General features: G+C 37.7%; 1 protein-coding gene across 2 annotated transcripts in view; it reads left to right on the top strand.

Moving 5' to 3' along the window:
• LOC145999049 (protein HID1) overlaps positions 1-11,232 on the top strand; it is a 50,104-nt gene extending 38,872 nt beyond the window's left edge. For both annotated transcript variants that reach the window (XM_083135987.1, XM_083135986.1), the window contains exon 17: positions 5,034-11,232. In XM_083135987.1, coding sequence (XP_082992113.1) covers positions 5,034-5,097 — 64 coding nt within the window. In that variant the 3' untranslated portion in view covers positions 5,098-11,232. The remainder of the gene's footprint in view (positions 1-5,033) is intronic.
• The last annotated feature ends 5,657 nt before the right edge of the window (positions 11,233-16,889 follow it).

Genomic DNA, 16,889 nt, shown 5'->3' with positions numbered 1-16,889 from the left:
CTTCCGCGTTGCACAATTTAATAGTTCAATCCTATTAATTTCGAAGATCCACTGTCTTCATTAACAAAAGGGTACGGCGTTTGAAGCGGAGATGGTACCGCGTCACCGCGTTTACCGCAACCATCATGAGTGACGCGGTACCATCTCCGCTTCAAACGCCGTACCCTTTTGTGAATGAAGACAGTGGATCTTCGAAATTAATAGGATTGAACTATTAAATTGTGCAACGCGGAAGTGTGAAATCTTCTAAATCTCACATAAGTAATTTTAAACCGCGTTTACCGCAACCATCGTGATTAGATTTAGTTGGACCATTTTGATTGGCCAAATAAATATATTCAAGTAAAATTTAAATTTCTTCTTCATTTTGGAATTACACTTTTTACCTTTCTGTGGGACTGCTAGCCGATTCTGACACTGCAGTGACTTGTTTTTATTGCAAATAACAGAGAATAATTGACAGTGGGGTATATACAGAGCCAGCCAAATGAGCATTAAATACATCTGTATTTGTACATATTTTTACGTCACTTTCTTTTCTCCAGGTTAATCCAAACAACAAGAATGTTGTTTACAATTGTATTTGTATTGCATTTTCCATGTGTGAGCTGTATGCTGTATGCACTACATAAATTTTATTTTGCCCACTATAACTTTCTCTCTCCTTAAAGACATGTACGGTGAAATTGGGGATCACTGAAATGAAGCAGGGGCAATCAATAATATACTGATTTTTCGGAGTAACTGCAACACTTTAAAATGCTTGCAATATTTCAAAAACTTCTTCTTCTTCTTTTTTTGCACCCTCTGAGGGTAGAAAGAAGTTCACATAGAATGTCAAGACATTTTGAAGTGCTGTAATGCTACATGAGAATAATTTGGGAGTTATTTATTGTCCTTAATAGAATGTGGTGTGATGAGTTTTATGACTCAGTCTTTGTTATTTTAAACTCGAATTATACAAGTATCGGTATCGGTTGGAATCGGTCAGGGTATCAGAATCGGTATCGACTGAGCTCTAGTGAATACAGTATTTGTTGTGTATGATTTGAATTTACTGGTCTTCCATTCCTGTTCTATAGCTTCTTATTACCATGCACCAGACAGTCATTCTTGTTACCTAATAATCGAGTGAGGGCTTCCACGCAGCTGAATGGTTACTGCTTTCGTCTCTGGTGCAAACAGTCCCAGGTTCGATCCCTGGTGAGAGCTCCAGCTACTTGAAAAAAGTAGTAGCAGACAGAAAACAGTAATGATGGAATTTGATGCACTGGCCATAAATCACCCAACAAAAAGCCATGTTGCAGACCTTAATAGGGCTGCTCAAAACAAAGAGTTTAAATGGTTTAAAAAGCATTTGGGAGACCATAGATTTAAATCTTATGCACAGTCATTGTGACTAACTTTTTTCTTTAGTTTTATTAGTTATTTAGTGCAGGTAAATGCTGCAGTGGTACATGAAGTACAAGGAAATATGTAAGGAATATGTAGAGCAAGAATTACACATGATCATGACTATCAAATTTTCCATAAAAAAACTTGAAAACTTTTGGGGCATCCTGTGTACAGGGTAAGTCAAAATGATGGACCCGATTACAGAAATTTATTCTGTGAAATCTAATAAACAGATGTTATTGTGAGACATGCGCTTTGAAAGGTTAACTTTCAAAGTTTAGTTTCCATGCAGTGTTTCCACTTTCTACCGCTAGGAGTCAGCAGCGAGCAGGAAAATGGGATTGACTGGAGAACAGAGATCTTTCTGTGTGCTTGATTATCATGTGAACAAATCTGTGATTAGTGTGCAACGGCATTTCCGTACCAAATATCGGAGAGAAACACCTATGGGGAAGGCCGGCCATTCGTAAGTGGTATGAACATTTCAGAGATTCGGGCTGCATCTATAAACGAAAATCGACTGGCCATCCGTCGACTGGGGAAGAGACAGTGGAACGAGTGTGCACATGTTTTGTGCGGAGTCCACAGAAGTCCACCTACCAGGCAGCGAGAGAACTTCAACTTCCACAGAAAACTGTCTGGCAGGTTCTGCGGAAACGTTTACAAATGAAACCCTACCACTTGCAACTAGTTCAAGCCTTAAAAGACACTGATTATGCTTTGCGCGCGTCCTTCTGTGCTGATTTCCTCACATTAATGGAAACAGATGGGTTCTCTGAGAGGTTAATTTACAGTGACTTTTCACCTTTCAGGGAAAGTGAATAGACACAACATAAGGATTTGGGGAACTGCTAAACCCCATTAATTTGTGGAACACAAACGCGATTCTCCCAAAGTGAATGCATTTTGTGTCATTTCCCATGAAAAATTTATGGGCTCTTTTTCTTCCATGAATGTACTGTGACAGGACTTGTTTTCCTTGATATGCTGCAACTATGGATCCTTCCACAGCTTGCAGAGGATAGCACAGATTTCATTCGCCAATTGGATGGTGCCCCTGTGCATTACCATGGCAACGTTTGGGACCATCAATGGGGCATTGGAACAACGTTGGATAGGCCGTGCATCTCCAGAGGATCGACCTCTCCTTCATTGGCCACCTCGTTCCCCCGACTTGACCCCATGTAATTTCTTCATGTGGGGTTTTGTCAAGGATCATGTTTACGTACCACCACTTCCAACAACATTGGATGTCCTTCGTGCCAGCATCACAGCAGCCATTGCTGATATTGACCGCAACATGCTACACAAGGTTTGGCAGGAGATAGACTATCGGCTTGATGTGTGCTGTGTTTTGCGAGGTGCTCACATAGAACACTTGTGATTTGTTTGAAAAAAAACTTTGACAGTTTACCTTTCTTAGCACATGTCTCACAATAACATTTGTTTATTATGTTTCACAGAATATATGTCTGAAATCGGGTCCATCATTTTGACTTACCCTGTATTAATTTACTATTTAAGGGCATGCCAAACAGTTTCTGCCAGGCTCTTCCCTCTGAGTTAGTGTTGCCAACTTAGCTCTTTTGGGGCCAGATCTGACTCTTTCGTGCACTCGTTTGGCTGTGAACTGGGGTGCCTGTCCTCATGCCCCACTATGATGCCATCACTGGCTCCGGCCCACATGGGCCAACTTTTGCCATGAGTATACATTTTGCACGTGACGCGATATTGTTATATTGGCTGCATCGCCCCACCCCCCTCTTACCTTCCCAGCTACTTTTTTTTTATAGCGCTATGGAGATGACATAATATTGTTATCTGGGAATCCTTTATTTTTTATTTCGTACTAGCATCGGTGGATTAATGAGATGGGTGATGCCACCGGAAAACTTAGAATAAATTGTCATAACTTTAAGGCCAATGGTAATAGAAGCACCCCCACCTCTTTGACACCTAAAATTAAAATTATCCTAAGAGGCACTTTATCCAGCCTTAATAAATCTAGCTCTTTGAAAGTCAGTTTTAACTCAATTTAATGTGAAATTTGGCTCTTTTATGCACATCAGGTACATCAGGTTTTGCACCACTGCCAGGATGGCCGTAGGAGGCAAGGAGAAATACCTTGCACTCATGGGAGTATTATTTGATGTGTTCTCTTGCTAATATCAAACTTCCGATGGCATAAAAAAAGATATAAGATATCAACGGAAAGAGGGCAGTTTGATGAAGCTTATGACCCATGGAAAAGTCGAAACTTCAATTTGATTAGCTGCAACTTTAAGTTGAGTTTTTTCCTCCATACGGAATACATGGGATCTGAAAATTATTACTCATCATATGTTTCAAGTATCTATCTAGTATTTCTAGCTTAATAATCGACATAAGAAAATACTTCCACTTGCAACATGTGGGAGAAATGCATACTCTTACATGTGCCCAGATTTTTTTTAGTAGTGTTGCCTATTCCGACGATATTGAAATACGAGGGTCATTCGGAAAGTAACCGCTGTTTGGCTGTAAATAAAAAAACCTCCATAGATACAACAAATTTTTACTTTACATCTGAAAGGTACAGCTGTCCTCTATTTTTCAACATAGTCGCCATGTAAATTCAAGCACTTGTCATAGCATTTCACCAACTTACCAATCCCTTCTGCATAAAACTCGGCCGTCAGGGAATTCAACCAACCTGTCAACAGCATTTTGAAGATCCTCATCGTCAGCGAAGTGCTGTGGCCCAAGCCACTTTTTCATGTGAGTGAACAGATGAAAATCAGAAGCCAAGTCTGGGATGTATGGAGGATGATCAAAAACGTCCCATTTGAATTGGAGCAAGAGGTCTTGTGTTTGCTGAGCAGTGTGAGGGCGAGCGTTGTCATGCACGAACACAACCCCAGATGTCAGCAGACCGCGACGTTTGTTCTGGATGGCTCTTCTCAGTTTCTGCAAATTGTTACAGTAAACTTCAGAAGTGATTGTCGTACCACGTTCCATGAATTCGACAAGCAAGGTTCCCTTAGCTTTCCAAAACACGGTGGCCATAACCTTCCTCGCTGACAAAGTTTGACGGGCTTTCCTCTGCTTGTTTTGAGAACCGGTATGACCCCATGCATTGACTGTTGTTTTGTTTCAGCATTCGCATATGCTACCCAAGTCACCTATAATGTTTGGGCCGTATGCAGCACACAATTTACAATGAATGTCTGCTGCTGACAGATTTATTGCCCAAAGAGATCTTATTACTCTTTGTACCTCGCATTTGGTGGGATTTTCAATGGCAGCACATTTTGTGACGTTATAACCAGCACACTACGATGCTCTCACTAGCACAGCTGGAAGCTTACTGAATCACAGTTTGCGTGATGTAACAACGGTTGCGCTCTGCCCACTACTACTAGCACCATGCCACAATGGCTGTTTCTTTCCGAATTACCCTCGTAAATGCACACATGGTGCGTAACTGTAACTCCTCACCTTCAATGCTACAGTTTAGCTTGTTAAAAAGGCTAAGTAGGACTATTCTGTTGAACATATTCTAGAGAATGCAATCCCAGCTCCCATCATTCCTGTGCAACCATTTACCTACCAACAAAATGAGGTTTATATTAGGTAATAAACGCTTATTTTCTTTGCAGGAATGTTGATCCTCCGATTTGGTATGATACAGATGTGAAATTGTTCGAGATACAAAGGGTTTAGAAATGAGTCCCTTTTGACGCCTAAAATCCTGACTCAATTACAGGCAAGATATCTTCTGTAATGAGTTAAGTAAAACTCTGTGCTATTTTTGTACATATATATATATATATATACATATTCTGCTCTTATCTCCCCCCAAAAAACATAGCCATAAATGTTAGTGGCTCATTTGTTGGTATAAATACTGCATCCTGTTATCTGTGTTGTACCACTTAACAAATGTTTCAGTATGCAAACAGTCTCTGAATGATGTAACACAATTTATTTAGCCAACTCTTTCTTATGAATAATTATGCAAAAAAAAAAAAAAAAAGATGGAAGTTCCTGGCTATACAGATGGAATATTTATTCATTTTTTCCCCATCTTTGATGCAGCTTTTAAAAATTTTCTCGTCAGAGATTGCTGTTTATGTAAAACATTCCTCATTTATCTCTGCACTGCATTTGAGCTTTAAAGTGAGGTAGTTCAATTTCTTTTTTTAAAAAAAATAAGGTATTGCATGTGTGTAATGAGGGAGTAATAGTTACTTATTGAAAATGCTTGTAAATAGATTTGTATTGAATGACGTATAAACATTTGAAATATTTTTTTCTCTTTTGTTAAACATATCAGATGTTGCAAGACTTTAAAAATGGAATGGATTGTGTGAGAAAGAGAGAGATAGAGAGCAATAGCAATTATGAAATGAAACTTGGTTGGGTTCTTAGTACTTACTGAAAAATATATTTGAAAAAAAATTCTAAAAAATATATTCAAAAAAGAATGAAAATAGTAATGAACAATTTTCCTACCATTATTCTTGCTATTGGCTGTACATGTGTAGACATTTTGTCATTTTACCATTTCTGATGCTGATGACACATCATGTGAAGTTCAATATTTGAAAAGGTTATTTATGAGAAGGGATAAAGTTATAAGATTTGAAATCCTTATAAAAAATTATAACACACATTTGTCAGTTTTTCTTACGGTACGACATGTGCTACATTAAACTTCACAAAACTATATCAACATGATCAGAATTTTGAAAAAGAAATTGAATATCAGAATTTCACAATTTTCAATGTGCCATTTGCAGCCCATATTCATATATTGGAAATCTGCTTCGGTACATCCCTATGGTATTATTTGGATTTGCAACTTAATGATTTTATTTACACATCTAGATTAAAATGCACTTATTTTTTTTATACGAGTACATTTACTGTAGGCCTGATAGTGCTGCTTTTCTGATGTAAAATAAGTGGTGAGCAATATTAACAAAATGGAATGTAAAATTTCAGGTTCTTATTTTTGCAGTCTCTTACTTACAACGATTCTCTTGAATAGACAAATGAAATAAGGAAAATGAGATATCTAGAAATTATGTATCAGTAACATTCTTTAAATGAGACCTCACATCACAACCCTGCATATACTCCAGATATGGTGGCATTTTTATTCAACCTTAATATTGGGCACAATTGCACCTTTTCACAAATCAGTTTATATCAAATTATGTAATGATTGTGATGTATGCTTTTCATTTTTTTTTTTAAATGAGAATTCATAAGAATGATTGCTCTCTTTGGCTTTGATGTTACTAAACGTTGGTTTGAATCTCAGTGGGGGACTTGGGTCTTCAATGCTGAAGTTTGGGAACTGCTGAAATAGGATGAAATAGCAAAGTATAGTTGTAACAAACTAGATAAACACAGTAGGAGGAGTAAGGGTCTTCCTTGATGTCACGTTGTAAGGCATTACACGGGGTCCCAGATTCTATCCTTGGTTGAGGCACATTACACCTGATTAGCCAGAATGTACTTAAAAAAAACAGTGAGAGGAGGTGATGTGCGAATCATTCATTCATTTCCAGTTAAACTAGTCCCACGTGGTATTTACCTTGGTCCTTAATACTGAGGATGGAATATCTTCTTGAATCTTCCATAGATTTTTTACATTCACAGTTCAGTAAGGCAACAGGAAAGGGTCTCACTGTCCATAAAATAGCTGCCTTAAAAGTGGAGACTGCAAATATGTGATATATCATTCCATAAGTTTAGGTAACAATATCAGTTGAAGAAAAGGAAAAATAATTATTTTTCCAGCAAAGAATAACTGGGCACTGTTGAAAAATACAACATATGTAGCCTGTAGTAGTGAATGTGAGTACATATGTAACAAATGTTATTTCACATTGGTACACCACTTTACAAACACACTAGTATATAGTTGCATTAGCATTATGCATATTACAATAGGAATAGTTCCCTCTACTGAATCCATTCAACCCCTTCTCTGTATGGTTTTGAAACTTATTCCTCAATACGAAGTAGCTAAATAACAATATTCAAAATAGGGAATGTATAGTGTTCATACTAGGCTTCTCATACTTGCATGGCAGGTCTCCCTGATAGCATAGTGGTAACATTGTTACCTTGTAATCAAGGGGTCTCAGGTTTGATACCCAGTGGAGGTACATAGTGGTTCAGGTCCCACTTTAAACTGTAGGTCCAGTCCTGATTAGCTTATTTGTGCATAAAGTGAACATAAAACAAAAATCACATGTACTATTATTTGAAACAATCATATTTAGCAAAATCTTCAATCGATAAAACATTTTTCTCTTGTTCGTATACAGTCGTGTGTAACAACTATCTACCTAAAGTAAACAGTCGAACATCTAGTGCCCATCTTCTTTGTCTTCGATTGGGAATGCTCAATTCTGATTGATAGTTGAATGGACTTGAGGATGGTTTTTAAGGATGGTTTCTATTTCTCTCACATGATCCTGAAGTAAGGAACCTCGGGACTGAACTAAGTACCATGTGAAACACATTCTTTGACCCTGAACAGACAACCTTGGTCTGCAATGTGGTCCTTTTTAATTTTAGAGTACACTAAAAGCAGAATGTACAATTGTTGATATTTTGTAGTTAGTTGTTTACGGTGTGAAGAAGAAGATATTTCAACTTTGAATAAGCAGCAGTATCATACTGAAGAAAATTCATATCTGGCCCATAGGCAGGGTTCTGTCTGACTTATTAAGATAATTATGCATTTTCTTTATTCATTTGTGTTCTGTTTCTAATTCCATAAAATAACTTTCAAGCAGTGTGATGTTAGAATTGGCGAAGAGGCTGGTTGCAGAAAATCAAAGAACATTCTCGCGTTGATACTGTTTCCTTTTATCCTGACATTCACCACATTGTGGTTCAAGCTTATGTGCAGCAGCATATCACTCTTATGATCGTTGTACCTCACCTCTGCAAGAAGTATAAGTTTACTCAATTTAATATGAGATTGGAAACCATATCCTATTTCATTGCCACTTTTACTTAGGAACACAATAATTCCAAACCCTCATTGTCTTCAGGCTGGGCCAAAAGTATTAAATTTAAGTTCATGACTAGCATAATATGGTAACAATTTGACTTGCCCAATATCTTATGCACAAAAGGAAAATAAAAATCCAACTTAAAGTGCTGATCTGTATAGTTTCAACATAGAAATTTTGAAGCTTTACTTTAATCATAGATTTCTGTTATAAGAATCGTCTAGTTTTTATCTTGGAAAATGGCAAATCAAGGAGCCTAACCTGGCAATATAATTTTTGAAAATTCTTACATCATGAGTATTTTATTTGAAATACCATATGAAATACATGATCTTATCGCAAATGGTGATGTTCATTTTGTTTTGTGTATGTGTGGCAGAGCAAGAATGATTGGGATAGTGTGTGTATCTGCACATGCGTAAGAGAGGTTGGAAAAGTACGGTAATATGTTTTTGAAAATTTGCTACCCCGAAGTTTTCCACTTCATCCACTTTTTTTTTTTTCACAATTATTTCATTCACTTTCCACTCACCTACATAATCTGTCCTCAGTAGTATGTGTGTAAGAAGAAAACTTTCATAACCCTTTTTCACTTCTTCATTCAGTTGAAATTTGCATTAGGGGAAAATGGGGTAGCCCCGGACATGTTCACACAGTGATTTGCTTCTTGGTAAGAAGATGCAAAATTGTTTTAAAACAAGCCTGAAATATTTATTTGGAATATGATCTTTATTGACAAAGCAAAGTTATCGAAAGAAATGCAAAAAGAAGTACATAAACAAATGACAATACAGATCGCTACATTTTACATATTTTCACATATTGGCGGGTACCACCGGACACTTAAGATAATTGAAAAAAAAAATCATATTCTACACTTGGAAGGAACAATAAGAACACCTACCCACGAAGTTTATAGTGATCACATGTGTAATGGATATCTGTTGATTCGATATCGGTGCAGTTGTCATGGGCCCAGCCATCGCAGGATTGACACTGAACCCAGCATTCATTGAACGTTTCACCGCAAATGATGCATTCAGTTGTGCTTTCCTGTTCGTCTGGTCGTATGTCCTCTTTGTTATTGTCACAAGCAAGCTGATCGTGGCCCATTAGGTCTTGCGTCCTTTCTTTGCTAGTACATGTGTTGAGGTCACCTTTCTTTCAAGTTGCTTCTTATATGGTGAAGATGTTAGTATCTCACTCACTGCAGTTCTTCTTGTTCATGACACTAAATGTCTCTTACAATTTTCTGGTAATGGCGATAACTTTTCAATAATAGAGAGCCCTTTGCTAGTTGATGGACGAGGAGATTCAGGTTCCTCGGTGACATGTAGAGAACGTGGATCCACCGCAGACGACGGAGAAGAAGCAGCCCCCGTTGCATCCACCGCTGCTGAAGTTGAAGGTTCTGGGTCTTCACAGGTTTGCGGAGTGTAACATCTTCCAACGCGAGTCACGTTTGCGGGCAGGTAATCAATGTCTGTGAATATATTACGGTTGAATGGATATATTCCAGTGCACGCAAATCCATTGAGAGCAATAACCATGCGCCACACCTTACGGTATGCCTCTGCAACAAGGTGCGCAACATCATAATCGGTTATCTTTACTCCAGCATTCTTGCGCATCCACATCGAACAAGCTTCATTGTATGCTCCTTTAAACTGTTTCATAAAAGACCTGTCAAGGGGCTGAGTCTTGTGTGAGTCCTTTGTTTTCGCTGCGAAAGTCTGTCTTGCAGAGAACTTTTCGGGACACCAAATCTATCCGCAGCTATTCGCACACTAACTTTCTCGGCAATAACATATTCAATTGCCGCTTTCATGTCATTTTCTGTCCAAGACCCGCGAAGACCTTGTTTTTTTTTTTAATTTTGGCATGTTTTCAACGTGGTCACTGTTACCTGTAACCAAGAAGGAAAGTTTACTTAGAACACTTTCACACAGTGTCATACAAGAACTGCTACATTTTGTCCGGTGTTACCTGCCAGTTGCCTGTCAGGGGCTACGCAACACGTACCATTCGACAATAATATGCCTCATACTAACACACAGTCAAATATATACTTGCGGTTTCACACACGATTTGTTCAAACCCTAACCAGTACACTGACAAGTATTTGTGTTTCATTTGCTTACCTTTATAATAGCAATGACCTTCCTTAAGTTACTTCGGGGCGAACACCGCATACGCAGAAACAGAGTGGCTTGCAGCACGTCCGCTATTCTTCACGGACCAACTCCTACTACTTGCACTTGCTGAGGAGAACAAAGTCCTTTCTTTTTCTGCTGATACAGTGTTGCTAGCTCATACTGCTGTTTCGGAACTCACACTGTCCGATGGTACCCGATGTCCGGGGCTACCCGATTTTACCCTACATTTATTTCAATAAAATTTTGTTGCACGTATTAACTTGTAATTACTTAATGTACAAAGTGTAGATCTTGCTTGTACTTAAAGTGGCATTTTAATTGTCTGCCAGGCCAGAATGAAGCCAAGAATTGCACAATGTTTTTTCTTAACTATCCTCTCAAACTTCCAGATAATTATATAACCATAATCAAATCAAAGTTATAACAAAAAAGTGAGACTTGTGGCATGCCTCTGTATTCATGATTACTCTGTGATAAATTAATTATGTGCTGAGACCAAATATACATAGCAATCCAGTGTATTATATAAAACAGAGTATTATGTTGTAACTTAATTTTTTAAGTAGTGTTTTAGTCCTTGTGTAGCTGTAATATTTGCATTTATTTATGTCATATTTATAAATGAGAAAAAATATATGAATGTAATAAACCTGAGTACAGTCTGTTGAATTTTGTTTCTTAAAAAAATGCACTGTTGTTCCCAACCCAGTTCTCCTTCTCTGATTATTTTTAAAGTCTTATAGTTTAACGTTACTGATGTGTGCGGTCAGTGACGAACATTCTCTTTGATATGGGGGTATCGGGAGCTATGAAACACCCATACACCCTTTCATATTTCAAATATGTATGTACAGGTATTAAGACATTTTATCTTTCTTCACACTATGTTGACAAAAATGTTTAATACCAGCTCACTACCTACCCAAGCTATCCTGGATATACGAGTATTCTCTGTGTGGGGCAATAAAAGTTATCGTAAGGATGAGGACATGTTTGGGATTTCCTGATGCTTGAGGAAAGAGGGCACTGTTGCCATGTTGGAATGATGCCCTCTCCCTTGGATTGCAATATTTTGTACTTTTACTATGTTACTTGATACTTTTTAATACTTTATTTTTTACTTTTCTTTAAATTTTGCAGAATTCGTAACACAGTTTTTTTAAACCCTGAAAGTTTATTTTTTTCTGCTAAATCATTCTCAGCTTTTCAGCAGTTGGATATTCTCAACGATCATAAAGACTAAAAACAGAACTATGGACTACTTCCTCATCAAATTCCTGGCTATATTCTTCTCTCTTTTGTAGTGTTCCCGTCGAATATGGAGGTGGAATTAATTTCCTTCTGCATTATCTATGCCCCTTTTGATGATTTGAACAGTCATTCTGCCCACTCCACGTGAGTCTCCAGTCATATTTTCAACTTGTTTGAAATTAATAGTATTTGGTACGGTTAATAAATAACCGGATTCGCCGTGAAAAAGCAAAATAAAGTGACAGAACGATGAAACTTACGGGATGTAGGCCAGGCTGGGGTACGTCACATGCCTGCGAGACGAGTTCCAGACCACGTCGCTAGGTGGCAGCACTCACGGGGAAGGGAGGTTGCGTATGTGCAATTTGCCTCCAAGGTGCCAGTCAGTCATTCAGTGAAGTGAGTCATGGCATTCACAGTGTCAGGTGCCACAAAGGAGCTTCAGCGATCCGTGATACAGTTTTTGATGGCAGAAGGCAACACCATAGTGAAGGTGTTCATGAACAATGACTAATGCCAAGTTCGGTTGCAATCTGGTTCAGACTAATCCCCCGATGAGGTCATCAATGGCAGAAATGGACTCATCTCTAATGGCATACTCCCGTGCGTTGTTGAGGCACCTGATACTATGAACGCCATGACTCACCTCACTGAATGACTGACTGGAGTTTTGATTCCTTATCTGTGTTGAGCATACGCTGCACATTCGCTTCTCCCAAGCACTGGCCGGGTGGCTCCTAACAGCCACTTCGGACGTTTCTTTTATGAGATTTTAGATTGTGATATGCACGGTTTTAGATTTGTGTGTGGACAGAATGACGGTTTTTATAGCCACAATGTGGGTTCTTCAGTAAGTGTTTTTTACCATAACCTTTAACCTGTATCCTCAACTAAGAAATACACATTAACCTGAAGAAGGAGGCAGTCTTGACCTCTGAAACGTTGTTTTGATCGACAAATCGTACTCACACGTGTAAGTAATTGATCTTAGGTCTTTTTAAAGTTCTTCATTAACCAAATACTTGCCACTTCTGGATTATCAGCTAGCATTTAAAAAAAGTTGTACACATGTGCAATAATACTCCTACTTTGTGCATCGAGTTCTTGCCTGCTGAATCATTTCTCCCATTGCTGTGGGGTATGAGAGATATTTTCATTGTCATCAGCACTATTAGTGTCACTCATGGTAATAGTAACAACTCACTTTACTGAATCACTTGCCAGAGATCCTGGGTTCAAATCCTGGCCTGGGTGTTCTGTGTGTTGTGTGTCCCTAAATCAATTTCTTCGTATCATCACTCATCCTCATCTTTGTGATTAGCTGAAAGTGGCAGAAATGCAACTTAAATAACTTAATGGTAACCGATAACATGTTCCAAAATTCTGATGGAGATTTGTTAGTTAGTTCTCCTCGCTAAAGTATCCAGATAAACTAATCCATTCATTCCAGACCGAGCACAAAGAAAGTGCAACTGACTGGCGAGTAAGCTTTGCACCGTTGCACAATAAAATGTTATTTTCCAAGATTGAAAAAAGTCCCTACGTTTTCCCTCATTTGGCAAAATCTGTTCCTTTGTCCCCTACGCGGGCGAAATATAGTGAAAAGTCCCTATGCGTAGGGACATGTCCCTACGGTTGGCATCACTGCCGACAGGTGTCGCATTCGTGCCGTATGAAGCACCCTCTCGTGGCTGACAACTCCCCCGATAAGCTGATGGTTTGCTTTATGCGCCGGGATGATGTCTTCCATTTCTGTCAACTGAGGATAAAGTAGCGATGTCTAATCTAAGATTAGATGTCAGAAATAAGGTGCCAGAAATATTTGTATTTGGGAGGACACCTTTTCCAGCATCCTTGTGACAAGGTACATGCTTATTTCAATTGTAATTGTAACTGTAATTGTGAAAAGTGGAAACATTACAAAACAAGAGGTTTCTGTTACGGACTTCCTGTAACAAAATTTGCTGGGACCTGTTGCATGAAGGGGCGGCCGACGCTCTCGCGGTAAACGACTGAAATAACCTCCCTGTAGTAGAAAGTTGTAACTATAATGATAAACTAAATTTTCTGAATAATCTCCTGGATTAGCGTATTCAATAGAAATTGATATCACAGTTATTTTTAAGTAACTAAACATCTTTGCAGTATATATATATATATTTTATTTTTCTCCATAGCACAGGCTACAACAACTTCATAAATTTACAGCTTTATATAAAATTTTACAAAGATGAATTTGATTCACAAGTGACTTTTCTTCTGAAACAGAGTAGAAAGTTAGCAATAATCATCAGTTGTTAGGAAGCATTGTTAGTGGCAACTAAGATAGGCTATCAGGTACACCATTGTTTCCAGGAAGAAGTAATATTCTCCAGAAATGGCAGAAATATTGTACATGTACATATAAATTATTACCTTGCAGTAAATTTATTAACCATTGCATGTCGTCACAAACATATGCCTTTTTGACATCACCTTTCAGAAATTATATGATAAATGATTACATAAGCAAAAGTTTGATATGGAAACTTCATTTCAAAATTCTTTTCCTTTGCAAACAATCTGAATAACGCAACCATGATTCATTTCTGCATGTGTAATTCTCTGAAATATTCAAGGTAACATGATATATATACTATATACATTCTATAATTTGTAAATGAGGCTATCCTCAAATTCTAACATACTTATAAAAAGTTTGTAAATGATTTCTCTATGACCTTATTGTTCACTTTCATCTATAAAAGCACATGTGCAAAAAGAAAAGAAAGAAGCACTTCTTGCATTTTATCACTCTTGTTCTGTTCTTGGAAAGGGAGCCGAGCGGGAGAAAGTTACGTGAACAAAATCGCCTCCTAAGAGCGAGCGGGGTTAGCTGCTAGAAGTAACCTATCATGCCGGAAAGATATATTAATAACTCTATATGGATTAACTCATATGCTCCAAGATATAAGTTTCAAAAGTTTTGGGGAAGTCAAGATTTAGCATGGTAGCTTAATGAAGTAACCACAAAGTAATAAAGTAGTTAGTGCTCATAATGTATTAATTTCTAGTGCGGTTATTTTGCACTTTTTGACCCCTTGGTTAATTGAGTGAGAATGATTAATGAGAACACCCATGCCCATGCCAGGATTCAAACCCGGGGGCCTTTGGAGTTGTAGCTTACTGTGCTAACCACTCCATCATGGAGGCTGGCTCCAGCTGATGAAAAATTAGTAGTGGTGTGTTAACCACTGTGCCTTGGAGCTTGGCAACATGGATGATGAGACAAGCAGGATGGCATATCCATATCTGATTCAGGATTGAATCGAGGACCCTTTTATTCATAAGTTCAGTGCTCTTAGATTTGATTCAAGTAAAACTGGTGCAATTCCCAATGTATACCAACATTTTCTGTATTATTCCAGTGTAGAAAGCCAGAGATACAAGTGATGAGAAGATGGACAACACTTTGCTAGTAGTGTGCCCACCATTTCCTTAAACAGAATTACAGGGGAAGGGGAGGCTGTTTTCGGTTCCTTCCACATTTTTTATAAGAAAAAGTAATGCAGTGGGAAATGTAATCCATTCCCATGGTCACTCCACTGTGCACGAGCCCTGTATCATGTTATGAAGAGCCATCTGGCTGCAGGCTGATTTTGAATGTAAATTACGAACAAAATTTATCAGTATGTCCCAGGTTCGATCGGTGATGGGACTAGATGCGCTGACCATGCATCGCCCAATAAAAAAAAACATTCTGGCAGACCTTGGCCCTTAGAGGGCTGAGTTTAGTTTTTAGCCCAAGGTTCGATATACAGTGGAGCACATTATGTAATCATAGTGGTTCACATTCCACTTTAAACTGTATAGCCAGTCCCTGATTAGTCTATCTGAGCACTTTGACAAACAAGATTCGTAACTTACATCTAAAAGCAACAGTTTTGTACCTGTGCAGCATTTTTTACTTCTCCAGAATGACAGCACCACAACCTTCCATGTCAAGAATGCAATTATGCCTTTTAACAAAGGGTGCATAAGAGTGACACAAAAATATTCTATGAGGGTGTTACAGATGCTAGATCAGAAATGGCTATCAATAAAGATCTTCATAAAGGTTATTAATTGTTGTGTGTGTATGTCCAATGATGGGAGCATGTCATCTACTCAAACATAACTATAACACACATGTTTATGGACTTGTAATAAATGTAATCAATCATAAACAGCATATGTAAAATTGTAACAATATTAGAACAGAAGGAAGAGAAATTTATCATTAAAAAAACATGTAAAATTATAAACCAGATGAAGCTGTCTAATCTTTGATTTAGCTGATCCAAAGTGAACAATAAGTCAGTATTGTGTGCTCTACAACTCTTTTCACCTAATGTACATTGACTACATGGTCATAACAGTTACTGTCACATAACACTGTTCGTACGTGCACAGATTAACAACTATACATGTCATCATCCTTCATTTACAGTCCTTGAGAAGTATAATCGATAGATCGTCAAGACTATAAGTATTTACAATATAGGTATGGGAAAAGATGTTTCAAAATACATTACATTTGACTTGTACAGCAATACATATTTTTAGTTTTGTTTCTCCATTTTTAAAACAAATACTTTTTGTTGCATATGAGAATAAAATTTTAATATCAAGGGTGTATTCATGTTCATGCATATCTACATAGGATGATAAATTTTGTGCATGTAAATTGAACTTTAACTATTAATATGCATAATGTTCTAGACATTTTGTAGAATGTAGTCTTATCTCTGTCTTCACAGAAACAAGTCAGATTACCACCAAGTAAAAGATAGATTTAGTTTGTTTTTGGGAAATAGATGTGTGGTTATATGTGAAATATATATATATTTATTTAAAGTTTGAATGTAATTAATAAAATACTAACCTTGGGTTGTTGTGAAAGTCTTCTCAATATCTCACAAAGTTTCTTGCATCTTCAGGATAGAAGGAACCACGTTGATAAATCTTACATAGGTTAAAAACAGACACAATCTTTTCCAGTTACACTCCTCGTCTTTACCTTCATGTATGTGTCATGCAAATAAAATTA

The sequence above is a fragment of the Lepisma saccharinum genome, chromosome 14 (assembly GCF_977018435.1).
Source record: "Lepisma saccharinum chromosome 14, izLepSacc3.1, whole genome shotgun sequence".
NCBI lineage: Eukaryota > Metazoa > Arthropoda > Insecta > Zygentoma > Lepismatidae > Lepisma > Lepisma saccharinum.
Note: the sequence above shows the minus strand (reverse complement) of the source record. Positions and strands in the feature narration are given on the sequence as shown.